Here is a 21969-nt window from a genome sequence, read left to right as displayed (position 1 = left end):
CATTAAAAGCCAGTTACATATCTAGCAATAGTTGGATTATGGTTTATTTTTTTGTCACCCTCCTCTAGTATAGAGACTTTCTCCTCCCCTTTTTCTATGTACAGACATCGCACTCCAAGTTTCTTCTTAAATACCATTTTAAAAAAAGAGAATCAGTCTGTATTTTATAGTGAAGGTCAGTACATTTTATTTTCCTTTAAAGGTTATAAAAGACTACCCAAACATCTGAAACACTTAGATACAAAAATCTAGAATAAAAGTAGAGGATATAATACCATTAGGAAAAGATGAAACAAAATTGAACTATCATTAACTCTATAAATCCAAGGGAAGTCTAGAAGTAACTACATTCTCATTACTAATAACCAAACAATTCTTCTCTAAATTTTAATTTGTAAAACCAATGAATTTAAAACAAGAATTTTAAGAAAATCTTTTTGAATATGACTCTCATTTTCTTTTGAATTTCTCATAATTTTGACACTATTCTGCTCCATATTCTTTCAAAACTGAAAAACATGAGTTGTCTTTATGAATACTTCTAGATCTTCAATGAATCACATTAGTATTTATTCATTTAGACATATATTAAATCATCAAACTTGACATTTGCTGAATTATTTGGTAATTACATATTTGTTGATCAACTACAACATACATGTCCATTGATTGTGGAATTAAAAATGGACAAAATGATACCTTCCTTTAAAGAATTCAATCTTTAATACTGGCAGGGGAAAAAAAAACCCTCAAAATTAAAAACTTACTTCTTTATGGTGTGTTCCTGCTGTAAATACTTCTCTTGCACACACTTTTCAAACATAACTAATGCACGTTCTCCCTTATTCATTCCATTTGGTACTCGGTGTTCTGCAAACTCTGTAGATAAGAGCTCAGATTCTATTTCTTCCAACAAATCCTCTGATGCTGAAACATTTTTGATTTTTGAAATAAGTTTCTTGGTGCAGTCTGTATCATAGGGACTTTCTGAGTAAGTCTTTTGATTTGCTGCTTCTGTAAATGTAGATGACCTTAATTCCGCCAATATTTGTGTTACTGTCTGCTCGGTTTCATTTGTTTTCAAAACTTGCTTTGTAAAATCTCCACCAGGAAAACTGGCTATTTGTTCAGAATTTTCTGGGCATATGTCTGTTTTAGCACAAGAATCCACACCTCCACTATGATCCTGAATAGAATTTTCCTGTGCTTCGATTTCATTATGTTCATTAGGCTGACATGAAGTTTTATCAAAGTTTAATGATGACAGTTTAGATTCATTTTCTAAGCTGCTTTCATCACCAGAAAATGAGTTGCTGGAGTCTTCCTTTAATTCAAATGTTTTCCCAATATTTTTATCAGAGGAAATGGAGGCTATGTGCTCTGTCTCTGACATGCTGATTGACACCACCTCACTCTGCACTTCTTCAAATTTGTTCCTGATCTTCGTTTGACATCTAAAAAAGTCAAAATATCAAAATTTTAAAAAGTTAAAGTTTTTTCAAACCAAGACCTCATACGTATTTACACAAACTCCATGATGTGGAATAACTAAGACTACAAATTTTACCACTAGTAACTCTTTTAAGACTTCGAGAGCGCAAAAATCCAAAACCTGAGTAGCACAGTCAATCCGAGTGTGCTGCAATCAGTAGGGTGCTACAAAGTCTTACTCTTTCTCCTTTAATTGAGTCACACAACTTCACTTTAGCTACAATTTGGCATTTCTTAACACCCCCATAAGATGTTGGGTATGAAATAGCTAGAGTTTAAATTGTTAGAATTCAATTGACTTGTTTATAATTCCTTCAACTCCATGAGGGGAAAAAAACTATCTCAAAAGTCTGTAAGAAAATATTGAGGGATCCCTGGGTGGCGCAGTGGTTTAGCGCCTGCCTTTGGCCCAGGGCGCGATCCTGGAGACCCGGGATCGAGTCCCACGCCGGGCTCCCGGTGCATGGAGCCTGCTTCTCCCTCTGCCTATGTCTCTGCCTCTCTCTCTCTCTCTTTCTCTCTCTCTCTGTGACTATCATAAATTTAAAAAAAAAATAAAAAAAAAATACTGAGGAAATATGACAACAGTGGACACACAAGAGAATGATTATAAAACAATACACATTAATGATAATAAAAATTTACTGAGAAGGAAAATAACAAAACACAAGTATCAGCCCAGGCACCTGAAGCTGAGCTAAAAGAAGTTTGGACATTAAAGATCCCTGATAGGAATTTGGTTTTTTTATCCAGGCAAAAATCTAGGAAAATACCATGGTGACTTTCAAACATTCTCATCAAGAATACATAATTTTCAGGGCAACTCAAATGGAGCCCACATACACTGCCCAGATCATAAAAGAAATACTGACAAAACTAATTTAACAACTAGAATACATTTTTAGGCTGTTTATGAAGGTTACTATTTTAGCTACTTTCTGAAAATTAGCCAACTCCAAAAATTATCCCAAGACAGATAAATATAAAATATTCCAGCAATCTTGATGAAAAACAATTATCAACTTCTTTCATCACATACCAACAAAGCATATATAGGGTGGTTATCAATGTCATATAAGGTTGGATTAAAAAAAGGGGGACATCATAGTTCTGACAAACTAGAAAAGAAATAATTTCAAATGGAAGATGTACTTATGAAAAAGAAACAAATATAAAATTTTTGAGTAACAGAAAGATATACATTTACATCGGTCTGTGATGGAAATGCTGGTCTGAATGCTTTGATTTGCAGGAGTGAATTTTATGACAATAAATCATAATAGACTTGTATACTTTTGTACTATAGTTTCTAGCACATAGTAGATTCTCAAGTATTGAATTAAAGTACAGAAGTGATGTGATAAAACTGTTACTTGAGGAACATTATTCTAGGAATGCAAAAAATGGGGAAGAATACTACTAAGAAAGACAGACCAGTTTGTTAAACGCCTCGTTTTTAGTTTAGTCTGTCCTTTGGAGCATCAGCTAGGATGGACCTTGGCCCTACTACCACAAACTACCCATCTGTATTAACATACACTATTCAGCTAGGATGGACCTTGGCCCTACTACCACAAACTACCCATCTGTATTAACATACACTATTTAGTGTATTCCAAACCACTAAATAGAAATTATCATTATCTTACTGCATACATGTTATATATAAGACGAAGCCCACAGTAGTGTTAAAGGCTTGGTTTACACAATACAAATTAATGCAGCAAATTAATAAAAGGCCTCATAGCATGCTGCATTCCAAAATCTAGAACAAAGTAAAATAATTCTCATATAGGGATATTAGCCACTTATATAGTTCTCCCTAAACTAAGTCACTTTAAGATATAACTTGTAAATGTGTTGCTGAATTTGAAATCTTAATTTAGAAATCAATCAAAAAATGAATGGTTTTAAACATAACCAGTAAATGTTAGCAACTGACCAAAATGATAAAGAATCTATTTAAATGAGAATACATAAAGGTATTATGACTCTCCAGCATAGAGAAGAAACTTTATCATTAGAGACTGTGTGCCATGCTTTGTCAAGAGAAAGGCACTAATTGTCGCGAATTATCCTTTTATCCAGCTTTCATATTCTCCACAATTCAGTCTTCAACATTTATTTTCCCTCTTAGAATTCAAGCACTTTGATAATTTGAACAGCTCTTCACTGATACCCACATTAGTTACTTGCAGTCCTGTGTTGAGTTACAGATAACAAATCTTCACCTGAATATAGACATTTCGAATGGATGTTCCACCATAACCTCAAACACAAAATGGCATAAAAGCCAAATCAAAATGATAGCTCCTATAATTGAGTATTCCCAGTTAATCCCATTTGTCAATGGTATCATTTTTCTTGGTTATGATTTCTTCTTTTCCTTTGTCCTCATATTCTTTTACCAATTTCATGTCTCCAATTATACCCTCCTTTCTACTGCCACTGTCCTCTACCTGCAACTCAATCCAGATGTAATCACTTCATATCTGTAACACTTGAAATGTCAGTTTCTCAATCTCACTGCATGAAATGGGCAAGTGATTTGAGACAGCACCAGGTCAAGTGTCACCCAATCCAGAGAAAGGGTTGGAGTATATACTATAATAACTCTGCCAAAGAGGAATAGCAGCTGCCCTATGAAGTGGGCCAGCCCTAGATGGCAGAAGGGACCAGGAAGCTACAATACTGCCCCTAAAAAATCCACACACTACCTCCACAGAGACCACCACCAAATGCAACCAGATGAATCAGACAGAGGCCCTATCTCTTCCCTTTTTAGAGGTTTCTGAATTAAGAATTCTGCCTCCACTGGGTGGTCTCCTTCCCCCAACTCCAAAAGGGCTAGCTAGAGGAAAAAAAGGGACATATTTTGGAGCCAAATTACCTCTTCTTTAATCCAAGCAGCTAGAAGCTAATACCTTCAACGTTTCTTCAGGTAGAACAAGGAGTCTGTGATTAATGTTTTGTGTTGCTTATTTTATTTTTCAAATGATTGAAACCTGTCTTAATTTCTGGAATAAATTTTCTCTAGTAATCAAAAGTGGCAGAAAGATACAACATCAAACTAGTACATTATTAGGGGACTGTACTTCAAAGGGAAGTGGAAAGGATGAGAGCATTTTACACAGTACGATGAGAGACCCAATAAGGAAAAACTAAAACCATTTTATGCTGCAATCCCTCAGTAAACCAGTCATCCTACTTTCCCAATCTTATCTCTCAACACATTTCTAAAACCCTAGGCCTTCACCATAATCTACCAGTCTCTGAGCTGTCTACTCAAGATTCCTCCAATCTACACATTAACATTTCCATGGCTTTGCTCCCATCTACAATGTCATTCTCTTCAGTCTATCCAGAGCCAAATTATATTCAAAGGTCCAATTTTAAAGCCACATCTTCCTCCAAATTTACTCTCACTTTAAGTACAAAAATACTCTCATGTAAATGAAAACATACTGAGTTTATACTCATTAAGCACACAGCCACAGCCTTCCTTGTGACATTTCTGATCAGTCTTCAGCTTTTTAAATGATCTCATACTTGTAAGAAGGAACATCATTCTGAACTAAACAAACCTCTTAAATCTCTAGCAATATGATCCTGATAATAAAACAAATATAATCTCTACTACATTTACATTCATTCTTGCAAATGTTAAATGTTGTTCAGTAGTTCTCAATGAGGGTGGGGTCCACTGAGTTTATACAATGATCTGAGACTCAATGTACAAACAGTGCAAAACAATAGAAGTTTGTCTCATTCCGAATATTCGTCTACGTTAAAAAAAAAGCCTGCTTTTATAACCTTAGCTTAAACTGTTTTATATATTATCCTCCTGTAAATTAAAGAAAGCTGTTCAGCCTCAAAAAACAAGTACTTTCTATACTGTTGCTCAATAATACGCCCGACTCTGAAAAAAATCTTCACATAAATTGATATCTGGTATCCACTTAGCTTGCAAACTTAGTTTTCTGAAACTCAAATGAATACTAATTGGACACAAAAGAAAAGGAAATGGATTATGGAAAATCTATGCATACATGTGCAACAAAGCCATCACCAAAGATTAAGTGTAAAAGATTGGTGGGGAGGAGGGGCACCACAATGAGCTTGATTGTGTGCACTATTAACCAGGTAACTAGAGGCGGAAAAAAAACAAAACAGTCAGCTGAGCCCTCTTGTAGGCCTCCAGTTAGCCATACAGATGTAGGCCAGTTTGGTTGTTGTCCAAGTTTTTTCTTTGGGGGTAGTTATCAAAATCACTGAAAATCCAATAGCCTAAGAGTAGTTTAAAGGAAGAGGATATAAAACTAGACACTTGCTTACAAGACTGTTTTAAATAAGTGCTTCTACAAATGGAATCCACATTCACATATGAAGATGTAGTGATGATATAGATTACAACATCTATTCCTTTTTGGAGGTTAAAAAAAAAAAAAGGCACAGGTTATTTGACTTTTTAGCAACTCTCACTCATTAGGGAAAAATGCTATATTTAAAACTTAACAGTCACAAAATTCCTTTCAATTTAAGCACTTTTTTTCAGAGTTGTTTCTGACAGTACTACAGGACCAATTCACACTTCAATACTGTTTCAGTAAAGTGAGAATTGGTTTCGCTCTTACTGGAGCTCATCAGCTGTAGGCAACTGGTCAAGAAACATTTATCTGTCTTAAAGCCCTCTGTTATCCACCTTTATTTTTTCATGAAAAAACTCACATTTCTACAAAAGTATTTCCATATTAAGAGCCTTACAAATAAAAACATTATCTTTAACAGCTTTTAGTACTAATACTTATTCTTAGTTAGCAGTATATATAAACAATAAAAAACTTACTCAAGAAACTGCAAATACAAATGAATCCAATCCACAGATATTTGGCAACAGCCTCATACAAAGCCTCATACAAAAGTACCAAGTCACAAATATATTTCCCAACTATTAATTCATTCCCCAAACATGTATTAAACATGTATTGTGCACAGGCAGTATTCTAGGTGTTGGGAACATGGCAGTGAAGAAAACATGCATCCCTCAGGGAATTTACCTTCTGGTATTGTGGACCAATACATATAAAAGCTCCATGTTTAAAAAAAAAAAACAAAAAAACTCTATGTTAAATTTTTTACTCTTTGTGGTCACAGTATTTTAATACTGTTAGTTATTTAACTAACATCTGTTAGTGTTCCCTCAGAAGCTATATAAGATATGCGTAAATGTTTTAAATCCAATAGAAAAATTTGGCTCTGTACAGCATAAATATTATTTACAACAAACTATAGATTTTTAAATTACAAACTATATCATGTGAATCTCAAATACCACCCGTATATTTCTCAAATAACATCCAATAAGCAAGTTGAGTCCGTGAGACTGGTCCTGTTCTTCAATATAATGGCTTCCTGTCCTTTGCAGGCAAAGTACATTGACAAGTTTTTCACATATTCCCTAAATACACTTTGAAAGCAACATGAACAAAAGAATAATTTATCTGTCTGACCAGTTTTGATGACAATTAAAATCAGAAGGAATATATTACATCAAAAATGCATCTGTAATCCAACATAATCTGATCACAATCCTGAGTAACTGATTTTTGATGAACATTACCTTTAAAATAGAAACACTTTCTGGATAAGGTTTTAAACATAGAATAAACTAATAGAATAGAAAGGAACCTGTGTAAGAAACATGAAAACTTTGTTTCATGTGATGAAAATACCAGACACTGAAGTTCACAGAAAGTGAATCTATGCAAATCAGATTAAAAAAAAAAAAAAAAGACTTAAAAACTAAGCTAGCTTTTTTTTTTTTTTTTTTTTTTTTTTTTTAAGATTTTATTTATTTGCTCACGAGGGACAGAGTGAGAGGCAGAAGAAGCAGGCTCCCTCTGAGGAGCCTGATGTGGGACTCGATCCCAGGACTACAGGATCACGATCTGAGCCAAAAGCAGATGCTCAATCACTGAGCCATCCAGTTGCCCCTAAATTACCTATTTCAAAGAACTCTAGGTTAAATTCTATCAAAAGGGAGAAATATTTTGTACAGTACTCACATTCTAATTAAGTTCCTAGGTAAAATTTAACCTTTATACCTTGAGCTTCCTTTACGTGAAACATCACTAAATTTTAAAAGTTGCCTTTATTCTACTAGTTTAAAGAGTATGAAGCCAAGGTCAATTATCCCTGTGGGGGATTGTTTAGCTTTGCACGAAAGACTCAGAGTAAATTTTATGGTTATGTGCACTACATTACCAAAAAAAGATGTTAAAAAGACAGACTCGGGGCACCTGGGTGGTGCAGCTGGTTGAAGGTCTGACTTGTGGTTTCAGCTCAGGTTGTGATTTCAGAGCCCTGAGACCAAGCCCCAAGTCAGGCTCCACACTCAGTGAGGAGTCAGCTTGAGATTCTATCTTCCTCTCCTGTTTGTGCTTTATCTTGTTCTCTTAAATAAAGTCTTTAAAAAACAAAAAACAACAAAACCCCAGACAGACTCAGGGCATTAGATGCAGGAGTCCCTGAAAAGAGTACCAAATCCTGTGACAGAATAACAGGAAAAAGAGCAATTATGGCTCATCAGAATTCCAGGAAAAAAAGGAGCCACACCATCTATCACAGTATCAAACCATGTATCATATTATCATTTTACTAACTTAGACCCATCCAATAAGTTTAAAAGCAGAAAGCTGTTAATAAAGATATTTTTAAGCTATCTACAGAGAGATCACTATACAAACTTTAACAAGTCTCAGAAAATATAAAAAGTATTTTTGGCTAATTTTTTCCCAAATCTGAAAATAAAAGGAAAAAAAATGACCTATAGTTCCCTTTTCAAAAAGGAAGACTAATAAAAAATTAAAGGTAAGTTGTAAATCTGACTTCTATTAAGAGGTTCTGAAAAAAAAAAAAAAAAAGAGGTTCTGGTTAATGTTTAAATTTTGAAACCACCTTTGGCCTGCGTTCAGTTAATATGGCATGATAAAGTTTACCAAAAAAATTATTCATTAAGTAATTACTCCATAATCACCCCTATACCAGCCTATCAGTTCATGTGTCTTAATGACAAATACACTCACAATCCAATCAACACTTTCCTTTGCTGGGTTTAATTTTGACTTTGTGTCTATTGCCCCTTCATGTCGATATCTTTCCTTCTGTTTAATTCTTAGCCTAATAGATTTTTAAAATCTCAGTAGCTAAGAAATAAAGTTCAAGAAGTCTGAAAAAAATAAGATTAGAGGGTTATTTGTAAATGTAAATGATCTATAACTCCCAGTGTTGCCCTAAAACACTAAATATTAACATTTGCAATATCCTAAACCCAGTGAACGTTTATGAGAAATTCAAGAATCAGCTTAACTTTTTTAAGATTTTATTTTAGAGAGAGAGAGATGAGAGTGGGTGCGCGCATGTGCGCGAGCGAGCAGCAGACTCCTCTCGCTGCTGAGTAGGGAGTCAGATGCTGGCTCAATCTCAGGACCCTGAGATCATGACCTGAGCATAAGTCAGATGCTTTAACCCACTTAGCCGCCCAAGTGCCCCTCAGTTTTATTATTTAAAGCAGGAAATAAGGGATAAAAGAAAAACCTAAATTTTACTGAAAGAAAAAAACAAACAGAATTCGAGGTCAAGGATTCTCACTTTAACCTGAAATTATTAGTGGAAGGATAGTGGGTGGCTCAGCAGTTGAGCTTCTGTCTTTGGCTCAGCACGTGATCCCAGAGTCCCGGGATCAGGACTTCCTGCATGGAGCCTGTATCTCCCTCTGCCTATGTCTCTCTGCCTCTCTCTCTCTGTGTCTTTCATGAATAAAGAATTTAAAAAAAATTGTTAGTGGAAAACTTCTACAGATTACCAGTCATTCTTCAAAGGCAAAGACGATTTTTCTAAATTTCTGTATGAGGCTGCTTCAACCTATTATCTCTTCGTTTGCATCAACATGGATGGAACTAGAGAGTATAATGCGGAGTGAAATAAGTCAATCAGAGAAAGACAATTATCATATGGTTTCACTCATATATGAAATATAAGAAATGCTGAAAGGGACCATAATGGAAGGGAGGGAAACTGAGCAGGTAAAAATTAGAAAGACAATCCATGAAAGACTCCTAACTCTGGGAAACAAAGGGTTGCAGAAGGGCAGGTGGGTGGAGAGATACGGTAACTGGGTGACGGGCATTAAGGAGGGCATGTGATGAGTGCTGAGCGTTATACTGTATGTTGGCAAATTGAATTTAAGTAAAAAAAAGTATTCTGTGCTGTTTTACCTTCACTTGATGAAGTCAGCATGTAGCTGTAAACATGTTTTTAAACTTAATATACAAAGCAACTGCCATCAGTTAGGCTCTCACTGAATAGCACTAAAGGAAAACTCTTGGATTTATGGATGAAAGAACTAAAAGCTTACAAAGTAGTTACTGTGCTAATATATACCCTGTTAGCAGTAAGACTGGGACACACCAATGACACTCTCTTGAACTTTCACTGTTTAAAGAAATCTCCACGTTTATATGCTAGTATTCTGAACTTGATAATGTTTCAAGAATAATAACATCGACATAAACACTATCCATGCAGGGATCCCTGGGTGGCGCAGCGGTTTAGCGCCTGCCTTTGGCCCAGGGCGCGATCCTGGAGACCTAGGATCGAATCCCATGTCGGGCTCCCGGTGCATGGAGCCTGCTTCTCCCTCTGCCTGTGTCTCTTTCTCTCTCTCTGTATGACTATCATAAATAAATAAAAAAAAACACTATCCATGCATTTCCAGGATAAACGAAATTTCCAGGTAGATTCTTCAGTGTTTATACATGTTTGCCTGCTGCAATGTAAAAAGGAATTTTAGTTCTTTGTAAGATTTGCGAATTACTCAACACCTTCACTGAACTTTAAAATGAAAGACTGAAAAGGAAAAAAAAAAAAAAACGAGGCCCATCATCACTTTTCTATTTTTGTAATGATGAATAAAAGTCGAAAAGTAGTTGTACAGAGACTAAATAGGCCTTATTCACACGGAGATTGTTCAGTTTTATTGTCAACGCCTCTTGAACCTTAATCTTTCCCACGAGATCAACTGTGCAAATAGAAAGTTGTAGTCTGTAGTTGGGAAAGCTACACCCACGATTAGTGTACCAACACAATCTTTTTTCTTTTTTTTTTTTTTTTTTTTTTTTGAAATTTTTTGATTACCAGCACATCTTTTGAAATACTGTTCCACTGATTTACGGCACGCTTTTCTTACAAAAAAAACTTCCGGCCCATCATTCGGTAACAAGTAAAAAACGCTCTAGCATCAAGGCACATCACACACACAAACACACACGGAGGAAACTGCCAAGCGCCTGGCACTATACACCACTATCTTTATTAGACTAACCCCCATAAGGTAACAAAACGAGCAGGTCAAAGCGGGGGGGGGGGGGGGGGGGGCAGATTCTAATCCAGGCGCTCCGAATCCAAATCCAGGCTCCTTTACTCGAGACAAAAACCAAGACGTAAGTCAACGTTAGCTGCAGTTGTTGAATTGCTAACAGCTAAGCGCTCGTGGCACCTGCGCTCTACCCGGGCTTGCGGGGGGGGGGGGGGGGTAGGGGACGTGCAAGGCTTTCTCATTCCCCTCCTTGCTCGGAGTTTGATAGGCACGAATTTGAAATGTCCTTACCGGCCAGGGCTCGTCGGATCCCTCGATGTCCTTGGAAGTAAAGGCAACATAAAAACCAAGAACACTCTTTTCTCGGGAGACCCCCCCCCCAAAAAAAAAAAAATCCCAAAGAACCGTCTTGAAGTTACTTAAGATCACAGTGACGGAAGAAGTGTTTGTAAAGAGTCGCCCCAACAGTGAAAACACAAGACCCACAGTCAACCTGGGGGAGAGAGAGAGGCAGGCGATGGAGTACACGAAATCTGGCCGAGCAGGCGGGGCTCGGCTGCCGCTCGCGCCGGGAGGGGCCAGGCCATCGGCCCCCAGTGCGGTGGCCCCCTCCGAGCCCCGCGCCCCGGCCCCGCGCCCCGCTCCCGGCCGCGGCCCCCGACGGAGGGAGGGACTCCTAACTGCGCCCCCCAGCGCTCGCCGGCCTCCCGGCCCCGGGGCAGGCCGGCCAGGCGCCGAGCCGAGCCGGGACCCGCCGAGCCGCGGGGGCGGTGAGCATCCCTCCGCCCAGACCCCGCGACTCTCGGCGCCGGGCGGCCAAGCACTCACCCCACTTCTCCGAGCCCCGGGCCGCGCCCCTAACGAGGCCGCTGAAGCTCCGGCTGAACGCCTAATCTCTCCATCGTGGGCTCCGGTAGACCAGGAGGCGGGGAACGGGGCGCGGGGAACAGCGACCAGGGGCAGGGCCGACACCGCGCTCCCTCCGTCTCCGCGTCCCCAAACCCCCGCGGAGCTGACACATCAACAAAGATGGCGGCGACGCCGAAGCCGGCCCCGCTACAGCTGAGGGGGCGGGGCTCCCTGGAGGAGCCAATCGGCGAGTCGCGGGCCGTGTGACGCAACGCACCTTCGGTGGGCGGGGCCAGGGCGGCGCCGCCTCCTGCCCCCGGAGTCCCCAGCCCCGCGCTCAGACGCGCTGGGCATCCACGCCCGGGCTGGCTCGGCTCGCGGGCGGTCCTGCTCGTCCTGTCCTGTCTCTCCCGCCCCAAGCCAGGACGCTCTCATTGGATAGAAGCCCACCTCACCCTTGAGCCCTCTCGTATTAGTCAGGGGCATAAAGCAATAAAAGAATTCGAAATTGTGACTTCCTTGCTCCGATGCGCAAACCTTGCACCTGACCTGGGCGGCATCAGCAGGAGCAGTTTACCTGGTCGCCTGACAGTTCATCCCTGGGACAGCTTCTGAGGGTTTCCGTAACACCGCGTTCCTGTCTACAGCCTGGCGCCCACTGCCATTGTTTAATAATAATAATTCGTGCATTCGTCTCTGGCACCAGACTGTGAGAGCCTTGAGCGCAGGAAGTGTCCTCGCCTGGCTGGGTGTGATCCTGGAGACCCGGGGTCGAGTCCCGCATCGGGATCCCTGCACGGAGCCTGCTTCTCCCTCTGCCTGTGCCTCTGCCTCTCTCCCTCTCTGTGATTAAATGATTCATGATTAAATAAATAAAATCTCATGATTAAATAAATAAAATCTTAAAAAAAAAAGAATGGGGACTGACATGCAGGAGCTGCTCAATAATTACCAACAAAAAGTGTATTGCATACTGTTGCTTAATCGGGTGCATATAAGTAAGGGAAACAGTTTCAGTCTGTGAGGGTTTTGCAAATCTGCGCTGTACAGTGGTGATGTTCTCTGGTTTAGGGCTTCCTACTCACAACTCAGGAGTGAAAATAGTAATTCTGTCAAGTTGTCAACGTGAGAGTTTGTAAAGCAAAGCTTGTTCCTGTTATGTGAAGCTTCTTTGATACCAACTGCTGGGAGAAAAAAAATCACTAGAAAAGTTCAACATTGTGTAACTTTGTTCCTCTTTCCTTTTCAACAGGAAATCGCGCCTCCCTCCTTAAATGAAAATACTACAGTAAAACACACTTTGCAGTTAAAAGTGTTTTTGACGGTGAAGAAATGATTTGACTTTAAATTTGACCAAACATTCCCTGTGAGATATATAATCCAAGGGGGGAAAAAGTAAGCCTTTTTCTCAGCTCATAATTTCAGTAATAACATCCTTATTGTTATTTTTAAAATATACATATTAGTATAAGCATATAAGTAATTATGGTTCTGGGAACCAAGATTTTCAGTATTAGATAAAGGAAATATAAATACAAAATCAAACAAGTTAAGTAAAAATTCTGAAATCCTAAATCTGAATTTAGAAATATCAGTATGAACTCATGGTCCTTTTTTTTCTTTTTAAAGATTTTATTTATTTATTCACGAGAGACAGAGAGAGAGAGAGAGAGAGAGAGAGAGAGAAAGGCAGAGACACAGGCAGAGGGAGAAGCAGGCTCCATGCAGGGAGCCCCATGTGGGACTCAAACCTGGGTATCCAGGATCATACCCTGGGCCCAAGGCAGGTGCTCAAATGCTGAGCCACTCAGGCGTCCTATACGTTTTTTAAAATTAGAAGTCTGTCCACTGAAAAGGCCTGGAATATCATTCAACATAATGCACACCCTTTTTTTTCTCCATCATTTCTAAGTATATTTTCCCACAAAAAGTCACTTGGACTCCCCTTGTAAAATCAAGGGCAGATTCTTAGTCTGGGGCAGGAAAGGTGCAAGAAAATCTAAGACATGTTGGTTTTATCAGAAAGCAAAGAAGAAAAATAATAGTTGTGTCAAAGACTCAGGAGCCAATTCAAAAGTGTGCCCACCGGCCAAAAGACAATATAGCATTAAAAAACTAATAGCAATTGAGACTCCTCTACTATGTCAAAAATTAAGGTGTATTGGGATTCCCTGGGTGGCTCAGCGGTTTGGCGCCAGCCTTTGGCCCAGGGCATGATCCTGGAGTCCTGGAATCAAGTCCCACATCAGGCTCCTTACATGGAGCCTGCTTCTCCCTCTGCCTGTGTCTCTGCCTCTCTCTCTCTCTCTCTCTCTCTCTCTGTGTGTGTGTGTGACTATCATAAATAATAAAGAAAAATTAAAAAAAAGAATCATCACAGTCTGAAAAGTAAAAGAATCAAGCATCATAACTTTCTGTTACAAACTGAATCTCACTCGGAAAGTCAATGTGGAAAGGTTATTTAAAGAATTCCAGATAATAAATGCAGAAAATAGACTACCAGGAATTTGCAACCCCTTTGAAGTAATGGATCTAGGATCGAAAGGATCCGACTGTGGCATTGTAAATGTCAATATCCCAAGGAGTGGGGCTGAGATTGGAGGTGCATTTGGAGGAGAAAAGCACACTGGTGGTGGTCGGGAGTCCGGGAGTGATGCCTGGAAACAGTACATGAAGAGATCCACTTGTACTATCAACTACAGTAAGGACCTTCCTCTGGCTCAAGGAATCAAGTTTCAATAAAGGTGACGGTAAATCAGCATTACTTCAAGTCTTCTAGGCATTCTTGCAGTTCTTTGTTCTGAAGAAGACGAAGAAAATTAAGATTTGCCCTGAATAAATGCATCATTTTGATTAAAAAAAAAATGGATCATCAGAGAGTCTAGAATCATTAGACAAAAAGCCAGTGGAAAACTTTATAATGGATCGATGGGGCTGACAACACTGGAACCTGTTATATGAATTTTAATAATTCCCCGAAGAGAAACAATGAGATATTAAGTATCTTCTGATGTGATGCACTAGAGGAACACAATACCACCTGTGAAGTATTCTTGCCACAGGGGATATGCTCAAAATTTAAGAAAAACTGCCATTACTTCAACATATAAATTGTAAGAAAGGGATTAAAAGGAAATCTCTTTTTAAAATACATCACTGAATACAAAATAGGATCTTGCTTGGAGCCTGACTTGAGCATACCAATTATTAAAAATCATCTGAGACTCTGGAAATTTTAAATATTAATGATATTAAGAAATTGTTAAAGGTGGAATAAGTTTTGATGATGTTTTTTAAAGTTATGATCTTTGAAAGATACATATGTATAAAGATACAATGTCCCAAAAAGTAAAAGTGATTAAAAAAACCCAAATAAATAAAAATAACCCCACATTGATGGGAATATGTCAAAGGATAACAAGAGCCAACTAAAAGAGCTCCCGATGGCCAAAGTTGGAAAAATTTGAGCAAGGAAATAAGGTAGTGTTGGATTACAACCCAAAGCATAAAATAAACACCAGTTCATACTAATATATTTACAGTATATATGGTCATATATATAACGGAGAAGAGACAAATCTCCCATGCAAACAAATATGAAATAATTCCAATATCCAGCCCTCAAAGAGGGGGAGCATAACTTCTTTCTTAGGTGTAAACTGTGTTTAATGACTTCCTACCAAAGTATATAATAGGCAAAGGGAGGGAAAACGCAACTAACTTTAGAAACTGAAGAACACCAGTCAGGTGGTGGTGTCTTGAGCATGTTTTAAAGGTGTGTGTAAAAAAAAAATAAAAAATAAAAAATAAATTAATTAATTAAAAAAATAAAGGTGTGTGTAAAAGTTGTGTCTTTCCACAATGTCAGCTTTATTCAATCATAAAATACGGTTAGTACAATAGCAAGCAGGTTCAGGATTCTAAACTCAATGACATTTCACTATGTATTTAACTTGGCTTCATATACATCACACAAAGTACAATACAAAGTTATGCAACAAACAAGATACAATAAGGGTAAGAAGTTAATGAAACAAAGCAAGTCAGTCTGTGAGCACAGTTAAGATGAGGACTTGGTCAGGTGTGGGCCAGCTCTAGGCACTTACTGCTTAATGTTTAAAAAGTGGAGGAGCTTTATTATGTTGGGAGATCAATCAGGCAGTCTTCAGCAGCAGTTGCCTTTTGATGTGGTCAGATGAGGAAGGGTCAGCACTCAGAGAGTCTGGCAGTTTGCTGCAGAAATCCTCCCTTTTTACAGTTTATTTACTTATGTATTTATGTATTTATTACTTTTTTTTCCTTTTTACAGTTTAATCAGTCTTGAGCTTTGCAGGCCTCTTTTGGTTCTAGTGATTAATCAGCTCCTAGTTCTTCCAGGCCTTATGGGTTATTAGTCCTTAGTACTCCCAGTCTATACTAGTTTTGGTGATATCTGGTCATAGTTGCTTTTCTGATTATGTCACTACTTGACACGAGGGACACCATCTTGCTCCCTACAGGTGGAAAACATCAACTGTTATGAATCATGTACTTGATACGGTACTATACAGATGGCACTTTACCTCTATAGCCTTCCTTCCAAAAACCCCTTACCTCTAGTCTTATCATGAGAAAAACCTCAAACTCCAACAGTGGGGCATCTTACAAAATACCTGACAAGTATTTCTGGAATCTATCAAGATCATCAAAACAGGGAAAGTCTGAAAAACTGCCATAGCCAAGAAAAGCCTAAGGAGACATGACAACTAAATGTAATAATGTGGTATCCTGAATGGAATTCTGGCTCTGGAGAACAATAGGTAAAGCCTCCAGAAATCTACATAAACTCTGGACTTTAGTAATAATGTATCAATATTGGTTCCTTCTCATAGTTAATGTATCCTACAATGAAATATGAATAATAGAGGAACCCGGGTGTGGTTAATGTGGGGAAACTCTGCGCCCTCTTCTCAATTTATTCTGTGAATCTAATACTGTTCTTAAAAAAAAAAAAATCTATTACAAAGAAAAAAAGATGCAGGCCAGAAATTGCTTCCGAACAACGGGAACAATGTGTTTTGAAGTATAGACGCGAGCAAGACTGATGCTGGTGAATTGACAATGTTGAAATTAGGTGGTTAAGTTTTTCTCTTGACTTTGAAAGGTTCCTAGTCCAAAAAAAAAAAAAGAGGAAAGGAAAGGAAAGAAGGAAGAAAGAAAGAAAAGAAAGAAGAAAGAAAAGAAAAAAGAAAGGAAGGAAGGAAAGAAAAGAAAGAAAGGAAAGAAAGAAAGAAAGAAAGAAGAGAGAAAGAAAGAAAGAAAGAAGAGAGAAAGAAAGAAAGAAAGAAAGAAAGAAAGAAAGAAAGAAAGAAAGAAAGAAAGAAAGAAAGAAAGAAAGAAAGAAAAAAAAGAAAGTTTTACAAATATTTGAGCAGCATCAATAGAACCAGGTGCCCGTAGTCAGGGGGAAAGTGATCACCTGTGCTTAGTTTCCAGGCGGAGGTAGATTAATTTGGGAAGCCTTGTAAGATGTTAAGTGGTTAATGCAACCCAAGTGACCATTGCAGAGAGTGTGCGTCTTTGCGCTCAAAACTCGCCCCCGGCATCGGCAGGGCCACGTACCTGGGAGCAGCCCCGGGAGCTCTGCGCCCCGTTCTCTGGGCGGAGGAACTCGGAGCGCGCAGCCCTGGGGCACAGCGCGGAGGCCGCAGCGCGCGGAGGGCGCGCGAGGGCATCGCAGGGCGCACGTGGGCGCGGACTGCGCAGGCGCGGCGCTGGCGCGGGGCTGGCCCGTGGAGGCGAGGTGAGCGCGGGGAGCGCCTCCGGCCGGCGAGGCTGCAGGGCCCGGGGCGGGCGCCACCACGGCCGGGCTGCAGAGGCGGCGCGGGGTCAGCGGCCCTCCTGCCTCGTACCAGGTCAGGGTTCCTAGGCGCGTGGGGCGCGGGGAGTGGAAGGGGCTGCGTGAGGGCTGCGGGGCTTCGGTCGTTGGGCGCCGGACGTTGGGCGCCGGACGTTGGGGTCGGGCGTTGAGGTCGGGCGTTGAGCGGGCACCGGGGGCTTGGAAGTGGGAGACAGGATGGAAGGGAGGAGCCCTTGGAGCCGGGGCTGGGAAGGGCAGGCCTAGGGTTGGAGGTTGTGGTGGGGGAGGGGCGAAAGGAAAAAGAACTGAGCCCCCTGGGCCTGGGGGGGGCGGTGGGGAGGGCAGGGGGGGCCTGTCGCAGGCTTGGAAAATATTTTGTACTTCCAGGCATGACTTTGCAAAGCGTGAACGTCCGCTGGCATCCCACCAGAGGAGCTCTTTGCGCTCTTGTCCCTGAGAGAAACTAGTTTGTGGATTCGGTCAGTGCTTGCGTTTTAACTCAGAGCTGCAGTGCAAACAACACTAGCACTTAATAGTGTCCTTAACTTCCTACCTTCTGTAGGAAAGGCAGATGCAGCACGGCTTTAGCTAGATACGGTAAGCTGGCTCTGGTTCATTTTGCAAGTGTTTGTAGCGTGTCTGCTGCTGTGTGCCAGTCGGATATTTTTTACTTGGGTTCCTGCTATAAATATGCTGGCCCTGTTTGGCCTCTGGAGTAGGAGAGGATGCTTCTAGTTCCCTTGTTGAGTCCTCCAGGTACTGCATGGGAAAGGACCCGGATTCTCAGCTCAGCTGTGCAAGAGCGCCTGCCCTGGTGGGGTTTGGCAAGTTCCTCCACCTGCTCAGGTCTCCCTTACTTACGTGGACGAATAAAGGAAATAGGAATATTTTATTTTTTATTATTATTTTTCAGGAATACTTTAATCCTCATTATTTCAGTGTGCCAAAGTAGTTACACATGAGTGGAGGAAATTCTTTGTGGGAATGGCAATAAAAGTAAAGTTTGAAATGCTAGCTGCCTCTTAAGAACTTAGTAAGCACCAGCTGCTGTGCTAAGTAGTTTACATACATTCTTGAATTTAATCATCACAGTTAAGTGTTATGAGGAAGTTACTAAGATTGGGCCGCATTTTACAGAAACTCAAACCGAGAAAGATGAAGTGTTTTTTTTTTTTTTTTTTGCCTCAGATAACATAGCTGAATGAGGAAGATGAGACTCTGCTTACATTTGGGTATGACCCATTTTAAAGCTCACGTGTTGCTGAACCTTTGAGCTCCATAGCTTTAAAACTGAATGCTTCCATAGGTGTGGGATTTGATAAGTTCTTTATAGATTTTGGATACCAGCCTCATATCTGATAAAACATTTGCAAATATCTTTTCCCATTCTTGTTTTTGTCGATTATTTCTTTTGCTGTGCAAAAAGCTTTTTATCTTAAAAGATAAATGAACTATTGGACTTAGTTCATTTCTGCCTCTGTTTCCCTTGCCTTTGGAGACGTATCTAGTAAGTTGCTGCGGCTCAGGTCACAGAGATTGCTGCCTGTGTTCTGTAGGATTTTGAAGATTCCTATCTCACATTTGTCTTTCATGCATTTTGAGCCTATTTTTGTGTATGCAGTTTCATCCTGCATGTGGCTGTCCAATTTTTCCAACACCGTTTGTTGAAGAGACCATCTTTTTTCCTTTGGATATTCTTTCCTGTTTTGTCGAAGATGAGTTGACCATAGAGTTGAGGGTCCATTTCTGGGTTCTCATTCTGTTTCATTGATTAATGTGTCTGTTTTAGTGCCAGGACCATACTGTGTTGATGATTACAGCTTTGTAATGTAGCTTGAAGTCTGCAATATAGTTTGTGATGCATTCAGCTTTGGTTTTCTTTTTCAACATTCCTTGGCTATTCGGGATCTTTTCTGGTTCCATAAAAATTTTAGGATAATTTGTTCAGCTCTGGGAAAAATGTTAATGGTATTTTGATAGGAATTGCATTGAATGTGTAGATTGCTCTAGGTAGATATTTGTTCTTCCAATCCATGAGCATGGAACGTTTTTCCATTTCTTTGTGTCTTCCTCAATTTCTCTAATAAGTGTTCTATAGTTTTCAGAGTACAGATCCTTTACCTCTTCGGTTAGCAGCAATGTCCACAATAGCAAACTATGGAGAGAGCCCAGATGTCCATTGACATTTGAATGGATAAAGAAGATGTGGGAGGTGTGCGTGTGTATGTATATACATATATATGTGCAGTGGAATATTAACCATCAAAAAAAGAAATCCTGCCATTGGATCAAACTACAGGGTATTATGTTAGTGAAATAAGTGAATCAGAGAAAAATAATTATGCTTTCACTCATGTGGAATTTAAGAAACAGAACAGGAGCATAGGTGAAGGGAGGCGAAAAAAATAGAACAAGGTGAAATCAAAGAGGGAGACAAACCATAAAACACCCTGAACCATAGGAAGCAAACTGAGGATTGCCAGGTTAGGTGTTAGGGGGATGAGGTAACTGGGTGATGGGCATTAAGGAGGGCACGTGATATGAGAGCTGGGTGTTATATGCAACTGATGAATCACTGAACTCTACCTCTGAAACTAATAATACACTATATGTTAATTGAATTTAAATAAAAAAAATAAAAACCTCAATGAACTGAATGTTTCCTTTGAGTAGCCATTCTCACTGAATGCGTGTGGTTACCAGAAAAACAAAAAACATTAGAGAAGAAAAAAAATCATAGCTAAGTGTCTGCTACAAGTACTTTTGGTAGTAAAAGAATTAACTCACCATGGTAAAAATTAACTTTAGCTTCTAGTCTTCTGGGAAAGAAGGAGAAGCCTTACAGTCACTGGTTGCAGGTGTATCCTGGGATGCTTTTGACCAGATGGAGGAGGGGGAACAGGATTCCAAGGGAGTAAAAGACAGGGTTTGCCCCTTAGCTTCATGTTTTGTTGGTGTCAAATCATGAAGCACAGAACAAAAGTCAAGACCTTATTTTTGCCTGTAGAACTATGATAGTTACTTCCATTCCACTGGTCTTTTATTACATCAGTGATTCCTTTAACATGAAGAAATTTGGGGACCCTCCTAATTAACCTCTTATGTTAAATAACTAATCATTGTGGATTTGGGGATAAGTATTCATCACCAGTAGCATGTAAAAAAATAGTAGATTGTATATGGGGGAACTGTTTTAAAACTGAGTAGGATTAGCCTATGAGGTATCATGACTCTTGCAGCAATGTCTGTAACACCCCTATACCTGTATACCAGAAGGAAGCAGCCCAAGGTGGGAAAGCACAGCATTATGGAATAGTGTCTGCCCATTCCAGATTCAGATATGCCCAGTGGCTGACGTAGGATAAAGCCAAGCAGGGATCATTTCAATTTCTTACAGGTGTTTAATGTTGAAATACATTTTAGAATTCAGAGGACTGTAAATCAAAAGAAAAAAAAGGCAATTTTTATGTGATAATAAACACATTTTAAAATTCCAAGAGAGGGGTGTGATCCTGGAGACCCGGGATTGAGTCCCACGTCAGGTTCCCTGCATGGAGCCTGCTTCTCCCTCTGCCTGTGTCTCTGCCTCTCTCTCTCTGTATCTCTCATGAATAAATAAATAAAATCTTTAAAAAACAATTCCAAAAGATGTTAGGTTAACTGCAAGTTTTATGTATACTCACAGTAGTCCTGGCTGCTATTCCAGAAGCTGGTGCATAAGGGGAAATAGTGTTCAAAGTAAGGGGTAGTATAATGATTATTCCAATCGGCTGTTGGCTCACATCTGCAGTCCAGTGTTCAGTTAGGAGAAGGATGTCTATCTATGTGAGGGTTTCTAATGAACTAGAGAAAGTCCAGACTTGTGAGGACTCTCAAAGATGTTTATAAAAGCTGGTGAAGGACCTGGAGCAAAGTGGAAATGGTAGATATCTCAGATATTTGAAAGGTTATGGTTACAGGGCAGCAACAGGAGTCGGTCAATTGGGAAGTGAACGATTTTATAAAAATGCAGTACAGTTGGCTGTCTAAAATTGAAGTCATAAGCTTCTAGCTATAGAACAGGTCTACATGTCTATTTGCCCTGGGCGTTGTAATGAAAATTCCTGAATAGGGTGAGGCAAGTGAGGTGTCTTTCTAACCTACATATTCCACTCTAGGTGGAGCTTCTTTTAAGCTTAAATCTTTTTTATTTGGTGCTTAAACTTCTGCATTGGGTTTAAGACTGATTTTGGGTTTTTTTCTGAGTCAAACTTAATTACTAATTTTTGGACTTTGGAGGAGTGGATGTAAGACTTGAAATTCTGCTATTAAATTGGAGAAAACCTCATAAGGTGATGTAATTCTCTATTTAAGATTGCCACATGTAACTTTAGACTGTGAATTTCATTTTCACTCTCCAGATTGTCATGAAAAC

General features: G+C 39.6%; 2 protein-coding genes and 1 long non-coding RNA gene across 15 annotated transcripts in view; 1 reads left to right on the top strand and 2 right to left on the bottom strand.

Moving 5' to 3' along the window:
* Nucleotides 1-12313, bottom strand: part of CCDC186 (coiled-coil domain containing 186) — a 59593-nt gene extending 47280 nt beyond the window's left edge. For 3 of the 5 annotated variants that reach the window (XR_013367809.1, XM_077877557.1, XM_077877558.1), the window contains exon 1: nt 768-1454. Coding sequence is in view for 3 of the 5 variants with exons in the window: in XM_077877557.1 (XP_077733683.1) it covers nt 768-1393 (626 nt within the window). In the remaining 2 variants the exon portion in view is untranslated. Of the gene's footprint in view, nt 1-763; nt 1455-11695; nt 11918-12293 lie in introns of those variants that run through there. The other 2 variants (XR_013367808.1, XM_077877560.1) reach the window with 2 other exon arrangements.
* Nucleotides 12314-14159: 1846 nt separating this feature from the next.
* Nucleotides 14160-17791, bottom strand: LOC144301080 (uncharacterized). 2 transcript variants are annotated; one of them, XR_013367810.1, is made up of 2 exons: nt 17318-17791; nt 14160-16209 (listed from the first exon to the last, which is right to left on the bottom strand). It is a non-coding gene; the product is annotated as an uncharacterized LOC144301080 (long non-coding RNA). The 2 variants fall into 2 exon arrangements; XR_013367811.1 differs by lacking the exon at nt 17318-17791 and adding an exon at nt 17175-17311.
* The window catches only part of TDRD1 (tudor domain containing 1), a 53343-nt gene continuing 48848 nt past the window's right edge, over nt 17475-21969 (top strand). For 3 of the 8 annotated variants that reach the window (XM_077877553.1, XM_077877552.1, XM_077877550.1), the window contains exon 1: nt 17902-18152. The gene's annotated coding sequence lies outside the window, so the exon portion shown is untranslated. Of the gene's footprint in view, nt 17611-17901; nt 18153-21969 lie in introns of those variants that run through there. The other 5 variants (XM_077877547.1, XM_077877555.1, XM_077877556.1 and 2 more) reach the window with 3 other exon arrangements.

Source organism: Canis aureus, chromosome 29, assembly GCF_053574225.1.
Source record: "Canis aureus isolate CA01 chromosome 29, VMU_Caureus_v.1.0, whole genome shotgun sequence".
Classification (NCBI taxonomy): domain Eukaryota; kingdom Metazoa; phylum Chordata; class Mammalia; order Carnivora; family Canidae; genus Canis; species Canis aureus.
This window is presented reverse-complemented; position numbering and strand designations above follow the sequence as displayed.